Below are 26471 nucleotides of genomic sequence, written 5' to 3' on the forward strand. Positions count from 1 at the left end.
GCTGCCCCCCCTTCCTCCCCACTCCCCCCCACCCCGCCCCCTCTGCCTTCGGGTGAGATCGGAGCGCTCGGCCCGGTTCGGTCGCTTTCGGGCGGATTCGGGCTCTGCCCGTTCGGGCGTCTCCGTTCGGGCCGGCGAAGGGGAATTCGGACGCGATCGGAGAGGACTCGGAACAGATCGGCTTTCCTCGCGCCCGCCTCACCCGCCTTCGGGCAGGATCGGAAAAGACTCGGGCGAGCTCGGGATTCTTCGACCCTCTGGGCCGGACCGCTCGGGGACTCGGCCCTGTTCGGGCGCGCTCGGCTTCCCCAGCCGATCTGTCAGGTATCGCTTCGGGCCGCGCTTCCACGGACTCGGCCGGGCTCGGCTGCGTCCTGCCTTGGGATTGGCCAGCCGGCAGGAAACGCGGGCCCCGCTCGTCGGGAACCATCGATCGCCTTCGGACGAGGCCTGGAAAGACTCGGGACACTTCGGGCACCATCGGAAGCGGTTCGGAAACGCTCGATTCCGCCCGGGGAACACCTTCGGAAGCGCTCGGGCGAGCTCGGCACCCCTCGGCCGCCCGCCGAAAAGCGCTCCAGTGACCTCGGAGGACCGGACCACCCCCCCCAACCACCACCCCGCGGCCCCCTCCCTTCCCCCCCCCCCCGCGGGACCCTCCTCAGCGGCGGCGTTCGGGGCGGGGGGGAAGGGGGGGGGAGCGGCGGGCATTGGGGCCCGCTCGGGCGGGCTCGGCTCCCCCCCGCCCGCCGGCCGCCTCGGATGGAGGACGCCGACTCGGCGGCGAAACAGCTGGGCTTAGCGGAGGCGGCGGCAGCGGCGGCGGCGGCAGCCGCAGTGGCGGCTGCGGAAAGACCCGAACAGCAGCAGCAGCAACAGCAGCAGCCGTCGCCGCAGCGAGCGGCGGCCTCGGACTCAGACTCGGAGGCGGAGCCGGAGCCCGAGGAGGAGGAGGAGGAGGCGGCGGCGGCGGCGCAGGTGACTGCGGTGACGGTGATGGCGGCAGATGCCGAGCACATCGAGATGGGAACCGAACCCTTGCCGAGCGCCGACGAGGCCGCTGCCGCCGCCTTCGCAGGTCAGGGCGAGCGGAGTGCGCATGCGCAGCTCCCCTCAGCCCCCTCTCCCCCCCCTCCCCCGTCGCCTCAGCCCCGGCGGCAGCGTTTTCCCGCCCCGGCCGCTCTGCCCGGGGCTGACGGGGAAGCTCCTGCCCCGCAGTGGGAGTCTCTGCCCCTCGGCCTCCACAGACACCTCTGGAGGTCGGGGCTGCCGGGGATGGAGCCGGCAGCCCCGGCCGTTGGTGTCCCCCCTCCCGCTCCCTGCAGCGTTGCCGCCTGTCCGGCCTACACATGCAGTCATTTACCTCAGGGGGTGAGGTGAAGAAATGGCGGGAGCTGAGGCTGGAGTCACCCCCGCGCTCTTAGGAAATTACACGCTCCTCGCGTCTACACTACATAACGTAAAGTAAAATGAGCAAGAGATGTTTTTGTGCATCCAAAATTACTTTGACCCGCTGTCCCGTGAACAAAGTGCCCTGAAACGTGCAGAATTTTGAAGGCAAGCTCCGATAGGCAGAGAATTTCAGAGCCCTTTGTACCTAGATGGGTATCTCCATGTGACGTTTGGTGGTGTTTTTTCACTCTTGCCCCGTGTGTGGTACTGCAAAACCTGATTTTAGCTATGCAGTCAGATATGCTACACATCATAGAAACATTTGGCTGTAAGTTTGGACGGTTTTTAGCCAGACCAAGCATATAGGTAATGGCTCCCTAGAAATTAATATATGGCAGAGAGAGAGCCAGTTGTCCTGTTTATCTTGATGTTTGCCAGTCACCCCTCTTTTAATAAAAAAACATCACAGTTTGAGGTTTTTTTTTAGTACAGATGCAATATTCATTTTTCCCTTAGTTCATCCCATGCTGATAACTACTGTTACGGTCACAAGGAGGTTAAAGCACATTCAGCCCAAAACTTAATAAAAATCAGTATGGTTGTGTTTATAACAACTTAAAGTTGTCATTTGAATAGGAAGAAGGAGATGCAATTATATTTTTTGATGTTTAGCTGTCTTAACAGGCTCTCTGGATACAGCAGAATGTTAACTCCATGTCTGGTTTACATTTCAGAAGTCACCACAGTGACAGTAGCCAATGTTGGTGCCTCCGCAGACAATGTTTTCACTACATCAGTGGCAAATGCAGCTTCAATTTCAGGACATGTGCTGGTAAGTCTGTTCTTTCATTTGAGGGCCTTAGCAAAGTCCCAGGTACTTTCTTAGTGTAAATGAAGAGCTCAGTTTGTGTTCGAGCTGTAGTAAGGTCAAAGATACATTTTCGTTGCAGTATACAGGCTTTAAGCCACAAAATCATTAGCTGGGGGACATACAGTTTTTTCTTTATCACTTCAAGAGGTTTTTTACCTTTACACCCCCATATACCCATTCTGTAATGTAACAGATGACCTAGAACATATAAGCTTTGAATTTAGTTGGCTGAAACCTCAAAAACCTAATAACTGCCATACCGATTGGTGGTTTAGGGTGCCTTTGAGAAGATTTTGGGGAACACTAAAATATGGTGGTATTTTAACTCAATCAATTCAAACTCTTTATTTCTTCTATAGTCTGGGAGAACAGCCCTCCAAATTGGGGACAGCTTGAATACTGAAAAAGCCACTCTCATTGTGGTTCACACAGACGGCAGCATTGTAGAAACCACAGGGTTGAAGGGGCCATCAGCACCTCTCACACCAGGTATAAGGCAATCTGTTTTTGAAGTGTCATTCTCCCGGAGGGGTTGCTTTTTCTCCATTTTAATTGTGTTGCTAGGATTAAAAAACATTATGTGCATAATATTATGCAGTTGCCTTATAAAGATTGTTTGTCCCCTCTTCACATGGTACTTCTTGTATTTCTTGACAGTAGAAGAATACTTGCTTTTTCGGTTTTTTTTTTGTCAGAAATATATTTTATTTTCTAATTCTTTGCCCTAACCCTTGCAAATAAGCTTCTTGAAAAATCTTGCCCTGCAGCTGGGCTGTCACATGCCTTTCTACACCCATCCCACCCCCAAAGGCAGATGGATCATTTTAATATCGATGATAAAAATATGAGTCTTCTAATTCTGCATGTGGGTTCTTTTTAAAGGGTACTTGAATATAGTTTTATCTCCATTCAGGCCACTTGCCGATATTTAAGCGTCACAATAGCTGGTGTCTTTATTGCTAAGGTTTTGTTCACGGCTGCTTGGCAGTTTCCTTTCTGCCCACAAGATGGCATGGCAAATCTTCAGCGGTCCAAAACACGTTACAGGATCGGCCTCAGGGAGGGGGAAGATCCAGCCAGCTGCTTACACCACTGCAGGTTACAACTTCAGCGCTTAATGCGCTGTTAGATCGTGTTGCCTAAGATGCAGTTTGCTTTATTTTCAGTCATTTTCAGAACGTTCAAGTTGAATTTTTTGCTGCTTCAGTTAACCACTTGACGCTGTTGCCCTAGCCGAGCTGAGCGTGTGAAGGTATAGCCAGTGTGCTTTTTAGTTGCTGTCACCTTTCTTCTCTTTTTTTCAAAGGACCGCAATCTCCTCCTACCCCTTTAACATCCGTCCAAGAAAAAACTGGAACCAAGTATAACTGGGACCCGTCTGTGTATGAGAACGAGCTCCCGGTGAGATGCCGGAATATCAGTGGCATTCTCTATAAAAACAGACTCGGCTCAGGTAACAACAACCTTCTTGGGTGAGGAAGTGTGACGGCTCCTTCTTCACTTGGTGCACTCTTCTTTTAATCAGGCTACTTTTAAGGGGCGATTGTGAGGAAAAAAAAGACAGTTTCCTAGCCAGCCTAGTCTCTTTTGATATTGTTCTTTTCTGTTTTGCTCTTTCTTCAGAGGCTTTCAAACTTTTTTTTTCTTAAATCTGTGAAGATACAGGCTGCTGTGCAGTGAGTCTCCCTGGTAATAGGTGGACCTCTCTAAAGTTCTTTTTGTCTCAGAAGTAGACTGGTGTTTCTATGAAGCTCTACAGAATCCCTGCTGGAACAGAAAATAGAGCGCTTGTCTCCTAATGGGACTCCTTAGCTGCCTTAGCCCCTTCTCTTCTCTTTTATCTCTGTGGGAAAACTGAAGAAGCAGCAGCAGAAATTGTCTGTCAGCAAGCCTGACTGCACAGCACAGTGGTTGCTTCATGGATAGACTGTTTTCTTCATGACCAGAAAGATTAGAAATTTAAGTGCAAATTAAGGAAGGGCTTAAATTCATGTTTATCCAAGAAAGACTTATCCTTCTTGTGGATGAGTAATTTTTTCTAGCCTTTCGATGCATTGGTGAGGCCCAAAGTTGGAGCTCTCCAAATGTGCACCATCATTGTCACAGCCAAAATAATAAATGGGCATGGTTATCCTAGGGTGATGAGAAGTAGCAGATGGGCATATCTGGTGATTGCTATAGATTAACTGCTATTTTGTCCAGCAGTTTCAGTATTTACTTCTTTGGGAAAGTGGCAAGATGATTCTTAACCTTTGCTAACAATGTCTTTCTTCTGTTTTATTTCAGGAGGCCGTGGTAGGTGCATTAAGCAAGGGGACAACTGGTACAGCCCCACTGAATTTGAAGCTATGGCGGGACGAGCCAGCAGCAAAGACTGGAAGAGGAGCATCCGCTATGCTGGGAGGCCACTGCAGTGCCTTATTCACGTAAGGTTAAGTTTGCTTCCTCCTTTCTGCTGGAAGGGACAGGTAGAGTCTGGACAGAGTCTGCCCAGCCCTGCAGTCCAAGCCGTGCATGCTGCCTCTGCAAAGTTATGTGTGATGGTGCCATGGGGCAACTCAGAAGCAACATTTTGATTTGTTTGAGAATCAGTGATGTGAGAGGAATTTTTCTAGATGTGTTTTCAAATAGCACGATACAAATCTTGCTTATACTTGAAAAGGGATTTATGCAGGATGAAGTCCAGCCTTGAGCTGTATCGCAGAAATTGAGACGTGAGCTCTCACCCATGATACTGTAATCCAATATCCCCATCTACTTAATTCTGTTTGCCTGACAAACATATTCTTCACTTGCACCATTTACTGAGGATTGCTTTGGGTCCTTTACTTCCTGCAGTGTCCAGGAGTCTCATGGAGAATTTGGCATTGCCATTATGGTTGATTTCTGCTTGGGCAGAAAGTTTACAAAGTCTCAAATTCACATATTCTTGCCTTTTGTTTTGAAAATTGTTTGTTCTTCCTTCACTGTCTTCCCATCTGCTCACCCCATCACCATGATGTAGAGGATCTGGCCTCTCTGTTATTGCATAGGGTCCCTAGGAGGGAATGGGTACGTCTCTTGGGAGCTGTCTGAATCTTTTAGCAGAATACAGTCGTGCTCTTGGTGGTTTTGGTGATTAATGCTGAACTAGTAATCTTCTAATTTCAGGATGGGATTTTAAATCCTCATGCTGCCTCTTGTACTTGTGCTGCTTGCTGCGATGACATGACTCTGGTGAGTTGTAGGTTTTATATCTGTTAGTTTACAAACAATCAGTCAAGCTGCCACAGCCATTTGCGAGCAGGTCTTAAGTGTCCTAGAAATGTTCACGAGTACTGTAGTTGCAGTGTACTTTGTCCATGCTTCATAAAGGAGATAAGGAATGGCTAGCACTATTGCACAGCAGCCTCAGTAAAACTGTGAGATAGTTAATGCTTTTTTTCTTCTTTTTTTTCCTTATCTAAAGAATGTATTTATGTAAAATGCCTTTTGGAGATGTCAAAGCTATTTGTGATTTTTTTACTCAAATTTCACAATTTTTTGAGCTGGAAAAATGTTTTTGTAAGGAAGTAATGTAATACTCTGTGTTGGATCCATATTTTCATATTAAACTGCTTGGGTTTTTTGGTTGGTTGGTTGGTTTGGGGTTTGGTTTGTTGTTTGTTTGTTTCAACAATGAGTTTAAAGTCCTGAAAGCCAGAAGTCTTTAGCTTGACTTGAAGTCATGTTTTGCATTTCTTTTCTGCTATGAACTAGATGATTTGCTTGTTTCCTAGACCTGAAAGTAACCGTTTCCTGTCTTCTCCTCACTCTTGTTCTATTTTCTTCCACCACTTTGGCCGACAGTCAATTATTTGACCAGTTCTGCTCCTTAAATAATAGTGGGAAGATGCTGAATCTGTACCTCTTCAGCTGGAGGGAGCTGAGCGTAACTTTTTTTTCACAGAGCTCTTTTGGTCTGGAGGAGTAGAAGCTTTTTGGTCAATTGTTGCAAACACGCATCTTGTGTGGGAATACATGCTGCTTGACCTTAGCTGCATCTGGAAACTTGAGAAGTAAACCCAAAGTCCCCAAAGAGATGCCTCAGCTAATGCCTTTTCCTTTTTTCTTTCTCTTTTTTTGGTATGTGTTTTGCCTAGAGTGGTCCTGTACGACTCTTTGTACCATATAAAAGGCGGAAAAAAGAAAATGAAATGCCTGCAACTCCAGTGAAGAAGGATTGCCCCAAAAACATCACTCTGCTTCCTGCCACAGCTGCTACTACATGTAGGTTCTTTGGTAAAAATTGCTTCCCTTTTTTGATGAAGAATTGCCACACTAGATGTTTTATGTCTATCAGTGGCCCCTTGGAACTAGCCAACTGAGGAGAATGTCTTATTTTTTTGCCACTTCCTTTTCACTGGATAGTTTTATTGGCTTAGCGTCTTTAGCTGTTTTCACTTCCTATTTTGTAGAAACTAGCACAGTGTTGCCACATTGCAACTGCAAGCTGAGTAGGAAAAAGTGCAACTCAAGACCTCCAGGAGACTTGGTTTTAAGCATCTTAACATCCTTTTGTAGTGAGCAGTAGGGTTCATATTTTGTTCTGAGAGAGGTCTGGATTATATTTCCCTCCTCTACCTGCTCTCTCAGCCTGGCATCGCAGGGGAAGTTGTGGAGTCCTGGCCTTGATCTGTAGTGAGTTTCAAGTAGGTTTTTCACAAATGACAATTAAGAAATTGCCTGCTGTTAAAATTAGGTTGAGGAGAAGGCTGGCCCTTCTCTGCTCTGCCGGAAATCTCCATGCCATCCCCTGAGCTTGATTTTTGTCCTTTAGAAGCTGGTGGGGGCTATGGAGTAACATTTGTGCTATTTCTTGAAATACATAGAAAAGTAGGCTCTAAGCAGCTGGAATGAAATCCAGAGCCTGAAAGTTGTTAATGAAAGAGGCAGAAGGTGATGCTTTCATCTGCAAATTCCTCTCTAACATTCAGGACACGCTTTGTTACTTACTGTTTTTGATCGTCAAACCATCTGTGTGAGGACAGAAATTAATTAGCAAGCTCATCCAGCTCACACGTTCCCATCACATTCATGTGTCCTCCTGCTCTCATCACACTAGCATCATCTGGAGGGTAACATTACAAAGTGAATTGAGGAGGAAGCAACAGAAATCCAAAAAAGAACAGCCAAAAGTAAGATTAGATTACCAGCAGCAGCAGCAGGAAGAGAAACACAAGGATTCTATAGAGTTCTGGGGTTTTTTTTATCCCTCAAAGAGGTTTAATCTTCATTGGTTAGTTAATGTGAGGTACTGTGAGGTGGTATGTTTGCTCATGCTGGCATCGGGAGAGAGGAGGACCTCTTGTTTTGGTAGTAGCCACATATTTCACCAGACATGAATCTGTACCCTCAGTGTCTTAAAATTGAATTATTGTTTGCAAAAAGAACCTTCTGGCTGAGCAGTGTGCCACAGAATCAGCCCATTACCAGTTAATGGCACCAAATTAATGAATCCTATTTAAAAAAGGGTTTTAAATATTTTGGAGCCACTCAAGTATATTAATCCAAAAGGATTTTGTGACTTGTTCCTTGCATTGGCCAATCAATCTATCACTCTGTGTAGATAGACAGCTAAAATTGTCCAGCTAACCAAACTGTCATAGAATTAGTTGCAATCCACAGATTTTTTATGTTGATTTAAGTAGTAAGAACCACCCTTGCCAAAGTCGTAATAAATTAGGATCAGCCAGAAACTGATGGGTTTTGTGACCCCACTGAACCTTTATGGCAGGTGTTAAGTTATTGCTCATATAATAATTGAAAAGGTGGTGATTTGGGAGGCAGTATGTTGTAAGTGAACATTCTGGCCTTGTACACCCAGAGAATAAACAGAGGCCTGCAGGAGGGCAGCAGTGCCTTTGGAAGCCAAATGGGACTTTTATTCCCATTTCCAATTGTGTTGGTCATAGGCATGATCCAAACTTGGATTATCAAAGGCCATTTACTGATCTGTGAGTTCTATGACGTCGGATGATTCAGAACAGGGGTATCAACAGCTAAACAACCAAGGCCTCCGCGCTGAGTGTTAATTATGAAAGTACTTCTAATATTTCCAGTCACCGTGACTCCTTCTGGACAGATCACTACCTCCGGTGCTCTGACATTTGACCGTACATCGACAGTGGAAGCCACAGCAATTATCTCGGAAAGTCCGTCCCAGGGTGATGTTTTCACTGGAGCCACTGGTAAGAGTTCAGGTGTATGTCTGCTAGACATCTGTGAGGAGGAAAAAAGGTTTGGACACCCGTTGCTATAGAAAGAAGCATTTTGAATGCTGCATGAAGGATTTCTTTCTCAAGAGCTTACAGAGAGGCTATGTGTAACCTGCTGTCCTTCCTTTGAAATGATTTCAGCAGCTTGAAATCTTACCAGTTGCACAAAAGAAGTTAGAAGTTTTGTCCAGATGTTGCAGCTGCTAATATACAACCTCTGCTGATTCCTAGGGTTTTATGGTCATCTCTGCCATTTTTTTCACTCCTCCTTTGTCCTAGAATACTACCAAAAAAAAGAAAACTAGCCAAGTGTTGAAACTAAGTGAAAAGTGCTGAATAAATGCTGAAAAATGCCAGAATAAATCAACCAAAATATAAATGCATGACATATTTTTCAGTTCTTTCCATTTAATTCATACATGGGGTTGTGAGCTCTGCTGAGGGAACTGTCCTGCTCTGAGAACCGTAGTCTGGAGTCCTATGATTGTTGTAAATATACAGGTATGCAGGAGGGAAGCCAGCAGTCACCTTTGCCTTTAAAAGTTAAAGCAGAGAGAGACAAAATCAGTACACGGTTGCCTTGCTTGCTAACTGTGTAAGATCATGCTACTGTTTCTCATTTGCAACCCCTGGAATTATCATAGACTGTAGGACCTTGTATAAAAAGTAAAAAAAAATATGGGTGAAAGAAGCATAAGAAATGCCTGACAGCTGTGTTATACGGTGATTCGTAATGCTGTTGTTCTTCTGCAGTTCAAGATACCAATGTCCAGCAGCCTTGCCGGGTGAATCACCCAGAACCTCACTATCCAAGTTACCAGGACAACTGTCAGATTTCACCTTTTCCTGAAGCTGCACTGCCAACATCTCATCCCAAAATTGGTATGTTTTATGTCTGTCATGTGAGGCACAGCTAGCAGTGCTTGAATTTACTCTCTAATCTTTTTTCTCAGCAAAGGTAAAGATTGAGGCAGAAAAATAAACTTTGCACTGTTTTGCTTACAAGTTTTGTGGTCATTAAGATTTGGGCAAGGAGATTTTCCACTCTGCAGAAAGTTTTTCGCTCTGTTATTGAGAATTTTTATTTCTACCAGAGGAGGCTGTTGTGATCCTCCTTCCTAAATCATCTTGCAGTCCCCTGCCTTTCCTAATGCTTTTGCTTCAAGGCTTTTGTCACCGCTTGGGCACTGTGGCTAAATATTTATTTAGTTTTTGATCTGAGGAGACCATCCCCTTTAAAATTATGTCACAGAAGGTTTTCTAAAAATTCCCATATCTCTTTGTGAATCCACTGATACATGCTGCAGGCAGTTTTGGGCAGGTTTGGTGTGCTGCTCTGGCATCCAATGTCAGCTTTCCATCCCTTAACACTGACATTTGTGCTGGAATGATAGGTGCTGGTTAAGAAGTGGCAGTGAGAGCCTGCCCTGCGGTGGTCAAATGGACTGGAGTAAAAAAAAAAAAGATGGTATGAAAAATGACAAATACAAATCAGCCCGTTAGTGTTTGATAGGACAGGTTAAACTGATTATCAAATATCTCTTCAAATGTAATTCTATTACATAAACTTAATGACCTTTCATTTGTAGAGCTGACTGATAAATTAAGTGAACTACAATGCTATTTGAGTGTTGCTGGTACTGATAGAAATGGGAAGTGTGGAAGAAACTGGAATTGCAGACTTGGAGTGTTGCTCTTGCTTTATGTGTTTTTATCGAGCCTGGACAAGAGATACAGCAGGGAATAGTCTGCCACTGGCTGGCTGATGGATTAGGCGAGTTATAGGCCTTTTACTTCTCCAGTTTCTATGATTCTGTGAAGTTACTCTGATACTTACTGATCTCACTGACGCAGAGGAGCTATAAGACAGGCAAGTTGTGATCCCTGTTACTGTTCTCTCAGACATCAAGAAAAGAGCATGTAAACATGTTGTATTCCTTTGTGCAGTCTGAAGTCTTTCTTTTTTAAAGCCTGTGTTCTCCCCTCTGTATGACCTTTTATTTACTTATTCAGAGCAGCACAGTGCATTCCTGCTCTGTCCAGAATGAAATCTTGTTGTTGGTTTTAAGCCTTAGTCAGATCGTTATGTTACTAATTAAACATTGATTTTTTTTTCACTAGTGAATACTTTCTCTTGACTGATATACCTATGCTAAAATGAGGAATTGGAAGTAATTCCCGTTAGATAAGTTATCAAATGCCATGCTGGGATAAATATTGTGCTGGAAATGTAGCAGTGGGAAAGGCTTTTCTGCAAACAGCTACTGATAAGAGACTGGTTTATCTCTTCCCCATATCTAAGTGCAAATAGTTCTACACCAGTCATGTGCAATTGATTGAAATTACTATTTTAATTAAGGGCTGTTGAGTGTATAATGTCCATTTACCTGTATGGTGAACTTGCAATGCTGTCAGAAAAGGTTGCACATCTAACACACAGGGATCTGCAGTACCGTGGGGTTTGAGACTTGATCTTTCTCTCCAAATCTGTGCTGGATTCTTTTAGCTTTTGCTGCTTGCATGAAAAACTACCAGATATGACTTGAAAAGGGTTAAGGTGTTAATACACCTAAGTTAGTTGCTGTCTTGGAAGATACTCAGTATTCAGTGCAGTCTTGCAAAAGTCTTGTTTATCTGCTGGTGCTTTACTAAGGAGAGGTTCACTGTGGGTGGAACTGCTGGAATTGCAGCCTGATACAGGAAAGAGTGTTGGCCTGGTGCTGTTCGGGCCAGTATTTACAGCTGATTTTTTTCAGAACAGTATTTACAGTTGAATTTGAAGTACCATTTGAAGTGTAGTCAAGAAGATTTTTTTCCTGAATGGGGTGTCTACTGTTCTATGTCTTTAACTAGGCTTTGCAGCTTGCTATTCTGTGTCCCCATCCTTCAGTGAGAGAGGGTTGAGGCTTGTTTCTGCCTTCCATTTTGGAGCCACCTTAGACAGACCAGCATGCCAATATCTGTAATGACATCCAAAACGGATTGTGATGGGAGACTGATAATAAAGTAAACTAGAATAAAGTGCCTTTGAGACCTGTATGTTTTGGTTTGTTTTGTTCAAGAACTTCCCGCTTAGTAAATTTCTTAACTATGGTTTCATGGAAAAGAATCTGGCTCCAATAATGGTCCATTTTAATGAAAACAATGGTCAGTACCCAGCAGTGGCAGGTGTTTGCAGGGCACTCTCTCGTAATGCTGCAGATGCTCAAGGACAGTGTTAGTGCATTATTTTTGGTAGCATCAGCAGTGGGGGAGCTGGAGGACAAGCCGCCTGGCAGAGGCGCAAGAGGTGTTAAGAGTAATGCTTCTAAAAGGAAAGCACACACTGGCCAGATGCGAACGGGATTTGAATGGCTCAGCGCTTCTGAAGTTACATTCCCCAACGCTTGTCTGAGGGCTGTAGCATCCATCAGTTGGGATGGTCCTGCATTTTTTAAATGAACGTGTCACTCGCTATTTAAAAATCAAGGAAGCTAATTGGCTTTTGGTGCCTGGAATACTAACAGCTCTTCCTCTGATAATGCAGAACTGTGCAGGAAGGAAGCAGTTTCTCAGCCTGCAGTACTTACTGCTTTTTTTGTGTGATGAATCATTTTGAAACTCCTACCTAAAGATGTGAGGAAAAATCCTGAAATAGACTATTAATAGACCTTGGGATGATAAGACTGCACAGCCCCAAAGTTGGTGGTGCCCTCTTTTTTTCTAGTAAACAATTTAGTGAGGAATTTAGAGGTCAGCTGTTGGTAGATATGAATGACTTGGACTTAATTCTATGGCAGATCGCGAGTATTTATTGCTAGAGTTAGAGTTAAATTTTGGAAAAGTAAGGCCAGTAAAGCCAGATAACATTTGTTCCTGGAAATGTTGCCTGTGGTGAGTTTATACTGTGTATTGTTAAGTTCCTGGACTGAGATTTAATTTCCTCACATTGTGGTCTCACAGTGTATATGCAAGCCTAGTGTTGTGAAAAGTAGATGTTTTAGTGACACAATAACTGTTGTTTTTTTGAAAAGTTTGCAAAGGTAAGGCTCAGACAGACGTTGGTTTTCTAGGACTTCAATTTTCTAACACAGGTTTTGGGAAAGGGAGGACTGCAGAGCCCCGATAAATTGAGGGGGCTGGAGGTAAGTTCAAGAAGAGTGTGATTAGATTACCAGAATAGGAGTTTAGCTGTGTTCTGGTGGCTTCCTACAAACTGCAGTTACTGTTAAGCTTATGGTTAGGATATGAAAAAGTAAAGGCTGCAAAACCTCAGTAATTGGAGGGGTTTTTTCTTCTTTTAATGGCCCTTGGAGTATGTTTAGAAGTTTTACTGGGCTTCCGTGTTGTATTTTGTTTCATACCTGTTGCACTCTAGTTTATGGAAGAGTGAAGAGTTGTAGTTAGGATTCTGGATGAAAGGGCCGTAAACAAGAAATTTCTTTCTTGAAAACGGTCCAACACAGTCAATGTAAAGCAAATGTCAGGAGATGTAGTGTCTGAAACTAAAGCTTCCATGTGGACTGTATACATTCACCTTTGGGATTAGGCAAGGCGAGGTTTCAGAACTGCAATGAGCATTGCTGTTCAGACTACCCAGGATATTTGAAACAGACATATAGCTGTGAATACCTTTTGTTAAAATTTCTGGTGTTTCAGTGTGGTATGTGTGTGTTTTATGGCCACAGTTCGTTTTATGGGTAGGATCCAGGATGAAGGGGTCTGAAGAAATTACAGTTACTGAGGGGTTTTTTAAAGGGCTACCCAGCCGGAAAGTGCCTGTTTGTAATACATGTAATTTTGAGGTGATGATAAATGTCTTGGGCCAGGGTTGTGGTTAAGATCAGAATTCAGAAGTGCAGGGGAGTGTGGTGTGGATCGGTGTCTGTTTTTTGTAGTTTTGCAGAATTGACACCTGTATAGTGACATCAGGGTATTTCAGAAGGGTATTGGGTCACTGAATGACTTCTTATAACCTTACTTAGCCATAGTTAAGGGAAAACATTAAGTGGAACATTGTAATGATAGTGGAGTCCCTGGGAATGCTGCTTTCACTGCTTAATTGTGCCTATCTGCAGAAGCGCTAGGAGGTGTTAATTCCTTCCCGGAGTAAACAATAGGGTCAGGAGTACATGTTCTTCTGTCCTCTGGGTTTGAGAATGCCCCAAGGGCTTGTTCTGCACAGGCCGATTCTGTGCACTTCGGGTCACAGAAGGTAGGTCTGTTTAGCAAAAACTTAGCTGGATTGAAAATGTTTGCAGACACTATTTTAAAAAAAAGCAACCAAACAACACAACAAAAAAAAAAAACCAAACCCCCACTTTATGGAAATGAAATGCCCTAATTCTATACATTTTCTTTTTCTTTCTTTATATTCAGTGTTAACCTCGCTCCCTGCCCTGGCAGTGCCCCCCACGACCCCTACCAAAGCCATATCCCCTTCGGTGGTGAATGGGCTGGAAGTGACAGAGCAACGGAGCTGGCTGTACTTGGAAGAGATGGTCAATTCATTGCTCAACACCGCCCAGCAGCTGAAGACTCTCATTGAACAGGCCAAACAGGCCAGCTCCTCCTTCCGTGAGGCTGCTGTCACACAAGCAAAAATTCAAGCTGATGTGGAGAGGAAAGAGGTAATTATGCCAGAGGATGTGAGAAGACTCAGCCACAGGCATCTTTTTGGCTGAGTGATAAACAGAGTAGTACCTCGCTGGTTGTCACTGGCTGTAACAGTGGTAGCCCTTAGAAATTGTTTCTCAATGTCTTGAGAGCAGTATTACCAAGAGAAATCTTTCCGAGTTACTCATATCATGGGGAAAGGAGTAGAGTGCTCTGGGATTCCAAGAGCTGTGGGTAGCAGGCTAGTAATACAAACTGTTTGGTGTTATGAGTCCTGAGCTGTCCCATCAGCCATCCTTAAATTTCTGAGACGTGGGCACTGAATCCTGGTATAGGAAAGATGGTGAGCGTTCGGCCGTGCGGTGGCTGCTTTCTTTATGTCAAGTGGGCGGGGTTATCAAAGAGGCTTTTGATGGCCCAAAGAGGCAGAGGGATAAAAAGAACAGCAAGCCATAGAGTTTATGGGGAAGATAAGCAGTAAAATTTAGAAGTGTCTTGCTGGGCATTGCGCAAGCAAAGCTGATCTCGCATGAGTTCTGTGGTAAGGCTGCAAGGCCGGCTGGCTTTACAGGAGTATTGGCTTGTACCCAGTGGCCCTTTTCTCCTCTGTAAGGGATTATCTACAAGGACTGCCCTGTTCTCCCTGCTTTTCTTCTCTTTAATTGATGCATGGTAGGGACTCTGGATTCTTCTTAACACCAGCTTGTGCATGCACCCTGAATCTGGCTCCATGCACTGCTGAATGCGTTCCCCTTCTCCCCCGGATCCACAGCTGCTGGTGTGGACTTGAGGGAGAGAGGTGGGGGGCAATGTTCTGTGAAACTGGTGTCATTGTCATTAGCTGATGAACTCCCTTCCTGTACACCACACTATCTGCTGTTGCCATCGGCGTTATTGCTAACGTCAGCTTTCCACTGAATTCATAGGCACGAGTGTGCAGCAAGAGACCTTGAAGAAATGTGTGTGGGAAGACTTTGCTGAGAACTGAGAACCCCTATGACAGTCCTTGCAGCGTCTTTGATATTCTTTGCCACGTTGTCTCTGCTAAACTCTTCTGTACGCTGCATCCTTGATGTGCAGGTGTGTGATACGTTGAGAGTCTAATTCTTCCCTGCCTTCGGCCTGGGCAGAATGGGTATTCATGCTGCTGTCCAGGTTTGGGCCGTCTGCTGCTAAAAAGCTGTGTAGAGCATGGGATACCGAAAACTTGGAAGCTTTGACACAGTTTAGAGATGAACATCTGACTTTGTTTAACTTCGCTTTCTGCTCTTTTTCCAGTTTATGTGCTGTCTTCCCTTCTGTTTATCCTTACAGTGGTTTATGGAATGGTTGTTCAGAGTCCATTCCCCTCACCCTCTGATCCACATCCAGCTCACTTCAGTGTAATTCTAGTTTCTTCTTACCCCGGGAATGGGGGTTAAATTCACTCCTGTGTATTTATTAAAGTGCTGACTTTACAAGGCAAGGATGAGCACGTGTTTGTTTCCAGAGGATGTCCCTTTCCCACTAACTACCAAATCCCCAGTTACACAACTCGTGTGTCTTACCATTCTTACTGTGTAATGGGTACCTCAACAGTTTTTGTATTTTGATAAAAACACTTGCTTATGGTGCTATTTTTTTAATATCCAAATAACAATTCTCAAGCTAGCTGCTGTGTGCTAGCTTCTGGAACCATCTGGATGATACTGCAGATAGCCATTTCTGAATTCCTTCTAGTGAATTCCATTTTTGGAAAAAACTCTGGGTTTCTGGGTACAGGGCTGGCATTGGGAGCAATTACAATAAATGTCAAATAATTGCCTGTCTGCTTTTGTGTTGGTCAAAGGTGCTTTTCTGATTTCATGAATGTTTTCCTGATTTGTAATGCAAGTCTCTTTCCCACTCTGAGTATGCGTGTGGTCAAACTGCTTCTTTTGACAGTTAAGGTATGTGAGAGGGAGAAAGAGGTGTCTTTCTACCTTGGTGGTTGTTGATTTTTGCTGGATGAATTTAATACAAAGGAAATAGGTGCTTCATCACTACTTTGTGTTTGTTACATTAACAGAACTTCCAAAGGCTAACAAACTGGGGGAACCTTCTCGCCACCTCCTCTATTTGCACGAGTGGAGACAGTGAATGCAGCAGTGTGGATGCTTCTCTGTAGGAGAGCCACCAATTTGCAGAATTTCTGTGCAGCAGTATGTTCCTAGGTATTTAGAAGTGAAAGGTTGTGTCATTGTATCAGAGCTGCAGAGCAAAGGCTGTACAACAGATTAAATTATAATAGAGCTGTAGACTCAGCAATTCCTGGAAGAGTGACTTAATACATAGCAGGATTAAAGAAATCTCTTGGGAGCAGGCTGGTTCCCAACTGGATACACAAACTTCATTGCCATGACTGTAACTAATACATATCTTTAGTTTTCACAGCGGTGCAGAGCTATTCCCACAGTTCAGTGTCCCAGCTCTTGAGGATGTTGAGTTCTAGCACTTTTGATCTTGTAACTGTTCGTATCCCTGACCATATCCCTCTGTCACCCCTGTGAAAGAGGGAGATGGCCTCTGCCTTCCGACAGAAGAGCAAGACAGGGCGCTTGGGACAGCACTGTCTTTACCTGCCCTTCAGAGGAAGGCTGAAGTGGCACCAAGTTTAAGCAGAGTAGAGAAGTGGCAAGAACAACAAACACATAAGAAAACTTACTTGTATGCTAGTTTTGTTTCAGTCTTCCTAGACAGCAGTAAATTAAGCATGAAGAATTTTTAAGCACAGCTTACATGCTTTGTTGTATACTGCAAATCATTTACTATATTGTGTTTCACTTATTATAATTATTAATGAGCTTTGGAATTCATTAAATATCACAGAAGAGCCAGTCTGCTCCCATATAGCAGCAGTTTGGTTGACTTGGCTTTAAATACCAGAAGTTGTACTCTATACTGAGCAGTGGTAAGTGCTTGTGGGACTTGCAGAGCTCTGAACTGTGAAAGGCAGGCTTTTGCTCTGAGGTTTTTTTCAGCAGGGGAGGCGTTTGTGCTGCCTGTACGCTTACGTTCTTATCTGTGAAGTCAAAGAGCGGACATCACTGTTCATTTTGGTCACGCTTGCTAATGGTATTATCCAGGACTATTCAAAGGAGTCTTAGGAGTACTTTATTCCCCTCATTTATATTGTTTTGAAGGTGGAAATGCCAACATCAGAGAGGAACTGTGGCAGGAGGGGCATCTGCTAATGTAGCAAGGGAGAACCGTAAAAAATTATAAGTGCAGCATAAATTAGAAGCATCTACAGTCATGTTTCTTCCTTAAGATGGCATGTCTAATCTGAATTTTGCAGGAGGATTGGATCCCTAATTGCAGTTCCAAACACATGGCAATACCTAGATAGAGAGTCCTCAAAAGCAACTGGGGGGCTGAATTGGGAAGTGCTGAGCGTTTAGGCATCAGGCTGTACAGTAGCGGAATATCAATGCCTGTCTTCATAGGCCATTAGAGAAAATATGGAAAAATACATTTGTCTTCCACTCTGTCACCCCTCTGACATAGGGGGTTTTTTCACTCTGCCTCCCTACTAGTACGGTTACAGCCATATAACGCCCTGTGTCAGGGTCTGGTGACATCCTTAGCTGTTCTGAAGAAACTATAGGTCAGATTCGAAGTGCTGGAGCTAAAGGCTTCACCAACAGAGCTTTCTTGCACGTAATTTTGTAATTTGGAAGTCCTCACATGCACTCTGTTGCTATCTTTGTCCTTTTTAATTTCTGTACATTTGTTTAAGGATCATGGTTTGCTAGGCAAATTTCAAGACTGAGGATCTCTTCTAAATTTTGTTTCCGTCTTTGCCACAAGTTATTTAGATGCCCCTGGGTAAGTCCTTGGCCTCTCTGGGCCTCAGAGCCTGCTCTTTAAAACAAGGAAAACACTTCCTTCGCAGAGGGCTTGCATACCAGTTTGCAGAGGGGTGGGATCGCTGGGTAAAAAGCTGTGTAAAAAAAGCATTAATCTTGTAAGTCCTGGAAATAAGGGCAATCTGTAAACCCAAAATCTACAATTCCAGCATTTATGAAAATGTCTCCTTTGCAATAATTTCTTTTGAAACAAAATTGTTCTAGAGTCTAAGAAAGTGGTTAAAAATACTTTTCCTGTTGCATATGCTGTCTGCAGTATATACATGTGCCTGTTGATGATGAGAACTCCTCAGTTAATAAGCAGAGCTGCCACAGAGTTAGTTCCAGACACGAAGCTGACTGTTTAAGATATGATGATGGCCATAAGCCTTGTGCTTTCCGTGTGTAAACAATAGGCACATATGCACCTGGTGCTCAGCCTGCGCACGGCTTTATATTGGCAAACGCCAAATGTAAGTTACATTTATGTTACTTAGAAGTCTTCGGGAATGACATTCTGAAAGAAAAGCAAACCATAAACCCTCCAGCTCAGTGTTTATATTAACTTCTAGAATGCGTCATGCTTATTGCAAAAAATGAAAATATCAAAATATTTGTAAGCTTTTTCTGAATGGCAGCATTTTGCATGGGGATTCATTATATACAACTGCTCTGTCAGAACTTCATGCAGCTGTTAAGAAAAAGTTCTCCACCATCGTTATTAATTAGCTTGTGACTGTATCTGATCCTTTGGTTACTATCGGAACGTTGGGTTTACTGCATTTTTTGATTTAGGGAAAAACATTTAGGAAGAGAGTCAGTGGGGCAACAAAGGCTCAGTGTCTCTCGCGAGAGATATTTGACAATTTGCAGGACTGGCCCAAAAGGAATGGATTAAAGAAAGTGCTTTACACAGAGGTCTGTGTGCTTTGGCAATGTAATTTTTTTGAGTGTGCGTTAAGCCATCGTTTATATCAGCTAAACTTTAGGAGGGGGACAATACATGAACTCACCAAATTCTGTGCCAGAAGACATTGCTGGAAGATAATAAAGATATTCAGAAAATGTGTTAAACAGTTTTTCTGTCTAAATTTAAAAGAATCAAGTGTTGAAATCTGTCGTGTTTTAATTGAAATAGTCCTCTGTAATGCAGTGATGCCTTCAGAGCCCAGCCCGTTTGAAAACAAGGTGGAAGATTAAATCAGCTAACAGCTGGACCATCTGAATTCTTTTTTAGAAAGATTAAAACAATTCAGGGCTGGAGAGTATGAAATTAACCTAAAAAGGGTCGGCGTTTAAGAAATGTAGCTCTACTGAGCAAATAATGGCTTGTGTACTCCAAAGTAGCAGTGAAAACAGTTGAGAATTGGAGGTTACCAGTCTTCTGCAGCTGTTTTGTGAGAGATCTGGATGTGTCTGGCTTGATCCTCTCTCTTACCACACTTTTTCCTTCTCCATAGTTTCTGTATGGCTTGAATTCTTCACACCATGGTCTGTGCAGAGCCAGAGGACTCGCTATGGGGATAGATAAAAAGGAGGCAGGAGGGGGTTTAAATGTGTGGTTTCCATCAGCAGGTTTCAGGGTCTGAGCAGAGGTGGAGGAGCTGCTGTGGCTCAGACAAGGACGGTGGTGGCTGGACTTCCTCTTGATGTCTTTCTCATTGGCAATCTCCCTGGAGAACAGGAGTAGCCACACTTGCAGAGGATGAAGTGGAGTCTGGTGGTGGGAAGGGTTTTAATTCTGGAGCTGCAGCACTTTATCAGAACTGGAATTCAGCGTGTTCAGCGCTGGCACTGTCTCTGTACGGGCTGTTGCAGAGGGAACGGTGCTAGCAGGGATTTTGTGTGCAGAGGTTTTCAAGCTGGCTTGAAATGCCAGCTCACCGCATGTTTTGGCATCTGTATTTCCGCTTTCTTCACTAAAAAGAAGTTCAGAAACATTATGCAGTCTTCCTGGGCCAGTACTCTTAACATGGGTCATTTGTCTTTCACTTAACAGTGGAAATCTCGTTTTGACCTTTCCTGAAGAATCTGCTGTTTCCTGCCAGCCCAGTTCCATGCCTGTGTGTGGGGTGGCACAGGGCAGAGGCTGTGGCACGAGGCGTGGAGTCCCAGCTTCTCCAGGGCCGGTGCTCACTGACGTTAGTGATTCTCTCAAGAATCAAGGTCATTTTTTTCCTGAGACACAGCAGGACTGATTCTTAGGCCAGAGGCCACATCTCAAGCTTGCCACTATGTTCCCTGTCTTCACAAGAATGCTTATGGCTTGGACACAATTTTGGTTTTCAAAGCAGTAATTTTGAAATTTCCATACACGTGATGCACACTTTGCCTGTGCAGTACTGGAAGCACTGGGGATGCTGTGCATGTGTCCTGTCTTGCTAATTAGCCTGGTCTTGCCTATTTGTCAAATAATGGCAGAACCCAATCACATCCCTTGCAGTCTACAGCAAGAGGTTTCCCTGCCGCCTCCTCCATCTCCCTAGAGTTTTTAATTTGAATTTGTGTCATGGTAATATAAAGGTTTTGAAGGTTGTGATTTCACAGGAGAATAAATACTGTGATGTCAGGTCATAGAGACACTTATAAATTAAGCCTTTAATCTCCTTATATGTTGGGTCATACTCCTGGATAAACCTACTTTGCCTGAAGGTGGGGCTTTGGCTTTTTTCTTACTTTTTAACTGTTCCTAATAAATTTAAATCAGGGTTAGCACATAATCAAATTGGGATTGGTTTTGAATTCCTTTGGTTTAGGACTCCAGTCTCAGCAGGATTGGTTGCTAGGCATGGCAAGGCAATAGGTGGAGCAGCACCTAGTTGGACTTGAACTGGTTTGAAGTAAATCTGCAACACACTCCAAGTGTGCTTTAAAAGTCACCTCCAGAGGACTGATTAATTAAAAAACTGTTTGAAAGCCCTTTTATGCTTCTATTAAAAGCAGGAATAATGGTTATGTTTGATGCTGTTTCTAAAGTCTTGTATGTGTTAATTTTGTCTGGGTTTTTTTCCTCATCCATTCCGTTGGGCTAAGCCCATCCCTACAGACTCTTTTGTCTGTTAGTGGATTAGGATCACTGGACTCGACCCAAAATTTGGCCCAAGAAGATGACACTTGGCCCTATTACCTTGGCATTTTCCTCATGTTTCCTGTGCTAACTTTTTAGGCTCTTGTGTTTGGGGTGCAGTTCCCTCGTGGCAATTAAGCCACCTGTTTTAAGAAGTGCTTGGCTGGATGGAGTGGGGAAAGCGGGGTTTGAGTAGATGCTGTGCTTAACTGGCAGTTTGTCACCTCAGGCTGTTTTGTCACAGACTTCTTCATCTGTCTCCACATAAGGGCATAGTATACCTCTCTTGTAAGGGCAGAGTGAGGTTCCTCTTCAACTGCAGTTTTGGGCTTGCCAGAAGCAAGCTCAGTGTCAGGACCCTCCATACAGAGCACCCTTTTCAACCCCTCACATCATACTCTGGCTGTGAAATGACAAGTCTGGTGTATTTTTCCTTGCAGCAATATCAGAACCAGTTATTTCAACAAACAGAAGATGTGGATGGGAAAACAGAAATCATCATCAAGGTGAGCTGGGGATGTCTCATATTTTATGAGGAGTTCTTTGTCTTGTTCCATTTAAAGATGCAAAGTTTTTTGTCATTGCTACAGAAGTCATGTATTCTGTATCTGGCCTTGCCTTCTAGCAGAGATCTGAGCTGATCTAGCAGGACTAATGATCTGTTTGAGCAGAGTGTGTCCCCTTTCCCAAGCCTTCCAGGTTTTCACAATCCTTTATCGTCATCTGGCCAGGTTAATCAATCATCTCACTCACCTCTGAGTAATGGTATTGCAGCCGTAATGGATGGCTGTCATTGAGGTGTGATAGGAAGGAAACTCTCCTCCTTTTTGTCCTGTGAGCTGGTTTTCAAAACTGCATGGTTCCCTCTGGCTTTCGGAATAGGAGCATGAGCTGAGTTAGTTCAGGAGCCATGATATAAGCCCTTACAGGTGTATGTGTTATTCAGTAGTCTTTCTATGATCTCCAGGTACAAGTGCACACACTGTGTATTTTCAACATTTTCCAATACCGTACAGGTTATGAACAGCCTCAATTAAGTATCCCTTTGGGACATCTCTTTGCAAGCCCCAAAGAGCAGCTTTAAGCCCCTTTTTGTGGCCTGAATCCCTGGCTGCACATCAGGAATACAAATATAGGTCAGTCACACCAATTGTTAATTGTAGGTACATTGGTAAGATGTGAGCAGATGGTGTGATGAACTCGGTGCTAAGCAGGGTGCTGATTGTTAGGCTGGTTGTGCTCAAAAGAGAGAAAGAGCTGGTGGAACTAAAAACACCTGCGATACTTTCACAGCCGAGAAATGCTTCCTGTCACAGCCTCACACTGCTGCTCTGACGTGCTAATGATTTGTCAGTAATTTAATGAGTTGGAAACAGAATGCTCTGTGAAGTGCTTATTTTTGTGGTAGTTCAATGATATTTCCACCTAAATATACAGGTTACGTTAATTGATGTCACTGATACAAGATTAAAGCGACAGACACAAAAACATCCTTTAAAATCAGGTGTGATTTTTCATCTGTGTGTCCTATCTCGCCTTACTTCTAGGTTTAAGTCCTTGCTCCTGTTACAGCCTTCTTAATTTTACTCCTCTGTCTTCTGTTTCCCTGTTGGGACACCACTTATGTAGTCGTGCTGTCGACTGGCAGAGGAACCAGCCTGCTCAGCCCATAGGAGCAGATCCCTTTTTCCTCTCAAAGAACAGGGGAAGATTAAACTGAAGGGTCCCATCCTTATGCCTACTCCTGTTGTCCTTCCTCAGACCCTCTCTCAGAGATACGCAGGATTATAAACCAAACAAAACCACCAACCAAATCTGCCTTTAAAACTTTCAATTTGAGAGAAACTCAGAGCTTGGGTGTCGGTGGCCTGTGCATAGCTTGTACATGGCTGTTTGGAACACACCTGCCCTTGGTTAAGACTGACTCCTGCTGAAGCCTGCAGTAACCTGGCTGTGGCTGATGAGATACATGGAGGGAGACATCTCTTTGGTATTGTGGACAGATTTCCATGACCACTCGGTCTCACCCACGGTTTTGAAGGGCTTCCTGCCCACCAGAAGGGAAAACAGAGGTGCATTTCATTTTCCAAAGTGATCCCTGCTAACATGGCGAGGAGAGTGGGTCTCTGAAAGCATGTCCAGAAGAAGCATGTCCAGAAGCCACGGGGCCTGTTTGTTTTGTGTTTGTTTGTTGAGGATATATTGGGAAGTGGGGGCTCTGCCACTGCTCCCGCATCATGTTGTATTACAGCACTTGTATTGCACTTCAGTGATCTCCCTGTTGTTATCTCTGACGTGGTCGCTTTGCCATCCATTTTCACAGCAGTCCTGTGTCAACTGTGGTCGTGAGGCAACGAATGAGTGCACAGGATGCCACAAAGTCAACTACTGCTCCACTTTCTGCCAGCGCAAGGTATAAGCTTGTTTGTGAGTTGCAGATTCAGTTGTCTGGAGAGGGTTGTGTGACCCTGGGGAGAGCCAGACGGCTCTGCCGGCTACCTGATGGGTGTAAGCACAGCAAGAGGAACGGGCGGCAGAACTTACCGTGTCATACAGGCAGGCAGAGCACAAGCCTTGCATGGGTCAGCAGCCCCAGCACCCCCAGCCCACCCTGCCCATTGGATCTCTGAGCAAGACTGCAGTGATGGGCAGGTCTGCAGGTCAGGTTCTGGATCAAATGGGTAGGGAAGGTCCCAAGATTTGCACGCACCTTCTCAAAGGTGATCTAAAAATCAGAGTAATGCCAGAAGTGAGGGTGTGGACACCTCGTTGTGTGAGCTCTGGGGACCAGCTAGCTGGGAGCACTTTCACAACCCTTCCCTGCTGCTTCCTGGTAAGCCGAACGCTCCTCAGTACCTGTGCTCCTGCTGCGTCACTGAGGACACCGTTCTCAGATGCTACAGATGATACAGTGGGACAAACTGTAAGATTTTGAACATGGGAGGTGGGAACAGGTATGAGGAAGCTGCTGTGCTTCATGTTTTGCACAGGTTCCTTACAAAGACCCTTGGCACCCCGCTTTAGAGGAAAGGATAATGTAGTTTAGCCAGGGTTACAGTTCTGCAGGCTGTCCAAGTTCAGTCTGAATCAGCTGAGGTCGGGTGTATTGAGTAGCTGAAGAACTTCGACTGTTTCCTTTTGCCTGTAACGAAGTGTAACGGTGGCCAAGTTCCCTGTCTGCATAGCAGAAAGATTAAAAATCCAAAGAAGGAAGAAATGCTCCTTGCAGAAAACTTACATAGTCTACCTGCCCCCTCGCCAGGCATCTCATGGACAGTAACACCACCCTGTTGTCCTCATTACAAAGTGCATTGGGAAATGGCACCAAGTGGTCACCTTTTGTCCTCCTCCTAGACAGCTTGTCACTTCCCAGGGGACATCTGCCATGCCTGTAGCTGGTGCTCCACACTGTAATAGGGTGGGAGAGTTTGAAGTGCTCGTCAGGAACAGATTCCCTGAGATTCCTCCTGTATTTGTGAGCTGTGATGTGCGACCTCTGGGTCGAGGAAGCTGGAGGAGTATTTTGTTAGTTCAGACTGGAAGTTAAAGTCAGTCAGTCTTGGGAGGAATTGTATTCCTCTCCTCTGCCATTGCTGAACTAAGACCCCTTGTATGGCGCTGTCCTTCAGGAGTGCTAGCTTGTAGTGAGCTTTCAGGAGAGGGTTTAAGTCGAGGTTTTGACTCTGTTTTAGTAACATTTCCATGACCTAACTGACATTGATGTCCTGTTTTGGTTTTTGGGTTGAGAAGCCAGCATTCTGCTTAGTTTGATTCCACCTCTAATACTGACCCAGTATGTGGTTCCTTTCCTGTCTGTCATTAGTCTTGTTTGGCCGAGCAGTAGAGTCCTGCTGTGCTGGAGAAAGCACTTCTCAAATAGGGCTTCTGTTGGGGCCCAGTGTCCTTTTGCAGGCTGCGCACTTTCCAAGGGTTCTTTTCTCTTCATGGCCTTTCCCTCTGCTCTTCCCTCGCAGGACTGGAAGGACCACCAGCATATCTGCGGCCAGTCGGCCACAGTGACGGTGCAAGCCGACGAGGTGCACGTCGCGGACAGTGTAATGGAGAAGGTCACCGTCTGAGCACACCTACCTCTTGAACCGTTCATGAACATGGTGGTGCGGCCGGCTGGATCGGCAACCTGACCTGAACGGTCTGTCCTTTACAAACCACACTCTTCTCACTAGCAAACTCATTTTTGAAAGACTTTTTGATACTGTGACAGCATTTGCCTACTCCCGGTCCTCTTCCAAAACTTTGAATAATACAGAGACTGTGAAAAAACAAACCCTACCTAACTGCAGCCTAGCAGCTGGGAGCCACCTTTGGCCTAAGGAAGCTTTGACTCTGCCAGACTGGAACCTCCACCATGTGGATTGCAGCAATCTCATCATCTCTCTTGAGATGGATCTAATGCCATGAGATTTGCCAGTGTTTCCTTCTCCCCATGCCTCCCTACCTCTTGTTTGAAAACAGGAACGAACCTTCATTTGGTTTATTTAATTGCCTTGAAAAGGTTAGTACAAGTTCTTAGTTTGCCATTGGAAGGACTTTTTTTTTTTTTCCTGTGTTCCCTCTGTGCTGGGCAAATTTGGAACACATTGGAGCTTCTGCACTTGAATATAAGTGAAAAATAACATGTTGTTAAATAAAATGCGGTGAAAGCATGAGCATGCCTGCCTGTACTGTTTAATTCCCATGGCAGCACTTTAATGTACTGATAAATGCAGCAAGTGGCTGCGGCACGGCTGTCGGGAGTTGGTGCAGCTACAACGCAGCTGCGGTTACACACGCATGTCTTTACGCTCCGTCTCCGCTGGAGGCCGGCTGGGACGCGTGTTTGTTCAGCAGGGGAAGTGCGGTCTCATCACGTGGCGTGCCTCGGCTGTAGCTCGTAGTGCCCATTTGGCCAAAATCAGATCTGATCAAACCCAAAGTGAGAGCATTTTAATAGAGTGCTGTCCTGTCATTGCCTTTTAGTACCTACTAATTAAAGCAGTGGTGAGCATTAGGAAGTTAACTGCTTCATTCACTGCAACAAAATCATTTAATTATTAATGTACTTCTTTAATAATTTAGGTTACTCAGGCGCCTTTATTTGTGTTTGAAGATTAATGCCCCAGGCTGGAGGAGTCTCAGTAGACATGCGCACCTCTGGTTGGTTTGGGGTTTTTTTAGCTGCGGGCATAACAACTGTGAGGGGTCACTTGTCCTGTCTGGTTATTCGCTCCGATCTTGTATTGGTGGGCGAAGAGGTTTATTGTTTAGCTTACACTCTAAGGGGAGTCACCTTGGAATCACAGTGACCCAATCCAGCATCATAAATGCTGGCAAAATGAGAAAATTCTATCCAGAGTTACAGGAAAGTAGTAATAGAGAAAAATGCGATGGAAAATACTTCAAAGTCTTACACTAGCGGTTTCTGACAAGTCCATTCCTTCCTTCGT

The 26471-nt window shown here is 44.6% G+C and overlaps 1 protein-coding gene across 3 annotated transcripts; it reads left to right on the forward strand.

Moving 5' to 3' along the window:
* Nucleotides 1–40: 40 nt before the first annotated feature.
* Nucleotides 41–25692, forward strand: DEAF1 (DEAF1 transcription factor). 3 transcript variants are annotated; one of them, XM_075048490.1, is made up of 13 exons: nt 41–1078; nt 2127–2224; nt 2623–2752; nt 3570–3716; nt 4550–4689; nt 5414–5479; nt 6385–6511; nt 8344–8472; nt 9253–9381; nt 13858–14108; nt 21468–21533; nt 23351–23440; nt 25002–25692. In XM_075048490.1, the coding sequence occupies exons 1-13, from the start codon at nt 763–765 to the stop codon at nt 25104–25106; spliced, it is 1794 nt and encodes a 597-aa protein (XP_074904591.1). In that variant the 5' UTR covers nt 41–762; the 3' UTR covers nt 25107–25692. The 3 variants fall into 3 exon arrangements, with proteins under 3 accessions (XP_074904591.1, XP_074904592.1, XP_074904593.1); XM_075048491.1 differs by having other exon boundaries at nt 23354–23440; XM_075048492.1 differs by lacking the exons at nt 21468–21533; nt 23351–23440; nt 25002–25692 and adding an exon at nt 15021–16503.
* Nucleotides 25693–26471: the final 779 nt, after the last annotated feature.

The sequence above is a fragment of the Buteo buteo genome, chromosome 16 (assembly GCF_964188355.1).
Source record: "Buteo buteo chromosome 16, bButBut1.hap1.1, whole genome shotgun sequence".
In the NCBI taxonomy this organism is placed as follows: domain Eukaryota; kingdom Metazoa; phylum Chordata; class Aves; order Accipitriformes; family Accipitridae; genus Buteo; species Buteo buteo.